Genomic DNA, 2,925 nt, shown 5'->3' with positions numbered 1-2,925 from the left:
CTCTTCTTATCCAATCAACTTACTCAAATCATTATTTACCAGTCATTCGCGCCAAAGGTTCAACAACAAATCTTTCTTCTCAGCGCTTGATAACCTGTCCATCTCCAATGACTTCACGATGAAGACACTATGCCATCTAATTGGTCATTGACTCATTTTCTGAAATTTCTTCAAACTCTAACTTCAATACCAATGAACTATTTTCATCATCTCGAACCGCTGCCGTGAGAGCCAGTACTCCCATGTGTAGCTTGTTATGGATCGCGTTTCTAAATATCCTATTCGAAGGTACACGGTCGACGCATGAATGACCATCTAGACATGGATATGGGTCATCATTGAAGAATGTATGGGTGATGGCCTTTTGTTCCTCTAAAACCATGTGTTTCTGAAGTAGAAGTCTCTTACAGAAACGCTATATGATGAAAGTCAAGTCAAATGCTTGATCGCGTAGTGAACAAAGGAAGTTTAGTTTGTTTCTCTTCGTACTCAAAAACTTCCACTCCATTTTTTTCTGGAACCTCTCGACTTTCATTGTTCATTATTTCACGCAGGAAAGAAATCTTTCGATTCTAATTTTATCTTTCTCTGTTACTCTCTTATATTTACAAATTCTCCCAGGTTTCTTCTCGTGATATACTCTTTCTGGACTCTCCATCTTTTACATTAATACTTCTTGTATCATTTATCTCTACTTCTAACACTCATTCATACTATTGACATATTTGGACTTTACCATTTTAATACAAAGTCCACTGCTTCAAGTGTTTACATCACGATTTGGTACATTTTCGGTGAGAAAAGTGTTATTACATATGGTTGCAGCTATGAGGCAAAGTCAAATTAGCAAACAATCGCTATTAATGATTGTTTCTCTTTTAAGCTCAAATTTCGCGCAAGCAAACACTATCTTCGAACGAGCAACATGTCCTCAAGCGGGCTATGTACAATGTGCAAATACTGGGTTACCATCGGACTTTTGTTGCCCTTCTACTTCGACTTGTATAGCTTTAGCACAAAACACCACCTTATTGTGTTGTCCTAGTGGAAGTGATTGTAGCACTATTCAACCTATCACTTGCGACATCACTCAACAAAATATCACTTCACATCCTGAAAATACACTCAAAACTACATCTCTGACAGCAACTTTGGAAAAATGTGGAAGTAATTGCTGTCCATTTGGTTATACCTGCATAAATGGCAACTGTCAGATGAACGCCGATCAAGCGGATTCCGTTCCAGGTCAACAACAGAGTTCTGCGGTGGGCAGCGGAACATCACCTGTAGCCACGAGCTCAGGTACACAAGTAACCGCTATTTCTGGCAATCCTTCGTTCACTAACCCATCGTCTACTTCGACTCCGTCCTCAACCGGCACACCTATAACTATCATCCCAGAAACATGCGACAAATACCCTGTTGTTGCAATCCTGATAGGTTTATTTCCAGGTATCGCCATAGGAGCCATTCTTGCTCTTCTCACGGTATGCTGTCTCGGTCGCCGTAAACACTCCCAACGCAAAAGCGGTTCCTCCTTCGGAAATATCTCCGACCCTGTTCCCACCAGCGACGTGCGTACCGATTTCCTCCGCAAGATGCCTCAAACTCCTTCTACATCCGCAGATGGTACTCCTCGAAGAAATAAAACCATTACACGTGTTCAATCCTTATTTCGAAAATCCACCGCTCCAGGAATGTCCAATAGTCCCGGCATCGCTTATCAAAATAGTCCACCCCCCGCATTACCAATCCCACTCAACATACAGAGAAAAAAACAAACAAACGTATCCAATCGTCCCATTACTCCTCCTCTACAACGCGAACCGAGCTTTGAAGATATAAATATATTTACAGATGCCGATACCGCGAGTTCTTTTCGACAAGTAAGAGAACAACAAAATGAGAATCACAATCAAAGTAGAAATCATCTCGGTTTACCACCAACATTTGGAGTAGAAGGACAAAGAGGAGGAAGTCACAACACTACATTCACGGATATGATGGAGAGGAGTGGATTAGCTGGATTACAGAAGGGTCAACGTACGTATCAACTTCTTGAAGATAATTTGATGAAACAAGAGGGATGGAAAGATAGGGAGGATAGATGATTTGTTTTTTTTTTGTTCTGCTTTCTTTTTTGGATGCTTTCTGAATTATGATTTATTTTTTGAGATACAAAGTTGCTAATTGTTTTTGTTTTTTCGGGCGAAAAGCGTATGTTTATCGAGGAAGTGTAACGGCTTATACACCCAGTCCGCCACAGAGAGATAGAATGGGATCGTAATGAGTTTTTTGGCGGTTATAGATTGGAAGTAGGATAGGGTAGGGTGAGATTGATTTTTTGGTGTTATGGATAGGAAACATGAATACAAAGTATAGATAATCAGCGACTTGGAGAAATTTTAATGAAAAGTTTTGGAGATAAAATCCGCGGGGTCGGATTAAATGAGATTTTTAAGATTGATTAGTAGAGGGGTTGAATTGAGAGTTTTGTATTACTTTACTTTACTTTACTTTACATGCCCATATTATATAGTCTAATATTGATATTGGGTTTGATATTGGGTTTGCGGAGCTGTTGTATATTTAGATAAATAGTATATAAAAACCGTTTTTTCTTCTTTCTTCGTATTTTTATCTTAGTATCTAGATAATTAAATACATACATATTCCAAAATTCTCATATCTCTCAATCTTTATTCATTTATAATATATATGTATACATATAGTATAATTAAAATAATTACTTATCTAGTACTTACTCATCTACTTACTTACTCACTTACTATCTCTATCTCCTTATAATTAAATATTATTAGATAATCACTTAACTCGCAGATATCTTATTCTTTTAAATATTCTTCTAAATATGTATATATCTATTTCTCTCTAAACCCTCTCTCTAAACCCTCTCTAAAATCA

The 2,925-nt window shown here is 37.8% G+C and overlaps 1 protein-coding gene across 1 annotated transcript; it reads left to right on the top strand.

Moving 5' to 3' along the window:
- The first annotated feature begins 406 nt into the window (after window positions 1–406).
- EAF02_000174 (uncharacterized protein) lies at window positions 407–2,588 on the top strand. Its single transcript, XM_038896222.1, has 2 exons — window positions 407–2,043; window positions 2,217–2,588. The coding sequence occupies exons 1-2, from the start codon at window positions 816–818 to the stop codon at window positions 2,285–2,287; spliced, it is 1,299 nt and encodes a 432-aa protein (XP_038763081.1). The 5' UTR covers window positions 407–815; the 3' UTR covers window positions 2,288–2,588.
- Window positions 2,589–2,925: the final 337 nt, after the last annotated feature.

The sequence above is a fragment of the Botrytis sinoallii genome (assembly GCF_014898435.1).
Source record: "Botrytis sinoallii strain Bc 23 chromosome Unknown BSIN_001, whole genome shotgun sequence".
Taxonomy (NCBI): Eukaryota; Fungi; Ascomycota; class Leotiomycetes; order Helotiales; family Sclerotiniaceae; genus Botrytis; species Botrytis sinoallii.
Note: the sequence above shows the minus strand (reverse complement) of the source record. Positions and strands in the feature narration are given on the sequence as shown.

Excerpts from the sequence above, each read along its gene's own strand:
- EAF02_000174 (XM_038896222.1), top strand. The coding sequence starts at position 816 with ATGGTTGCAGCTATGAGGCAAAGTCAAATTAGCAAACAATCGCTATTA. Across the intron at positions 2,044-2,216 it reads TGGATTACAGAAGGGTCAAC|CGTATGTTTATCGAGGAAGT; the intron begins GTACGTATCAAC and ends TCGGGCGAAAAG.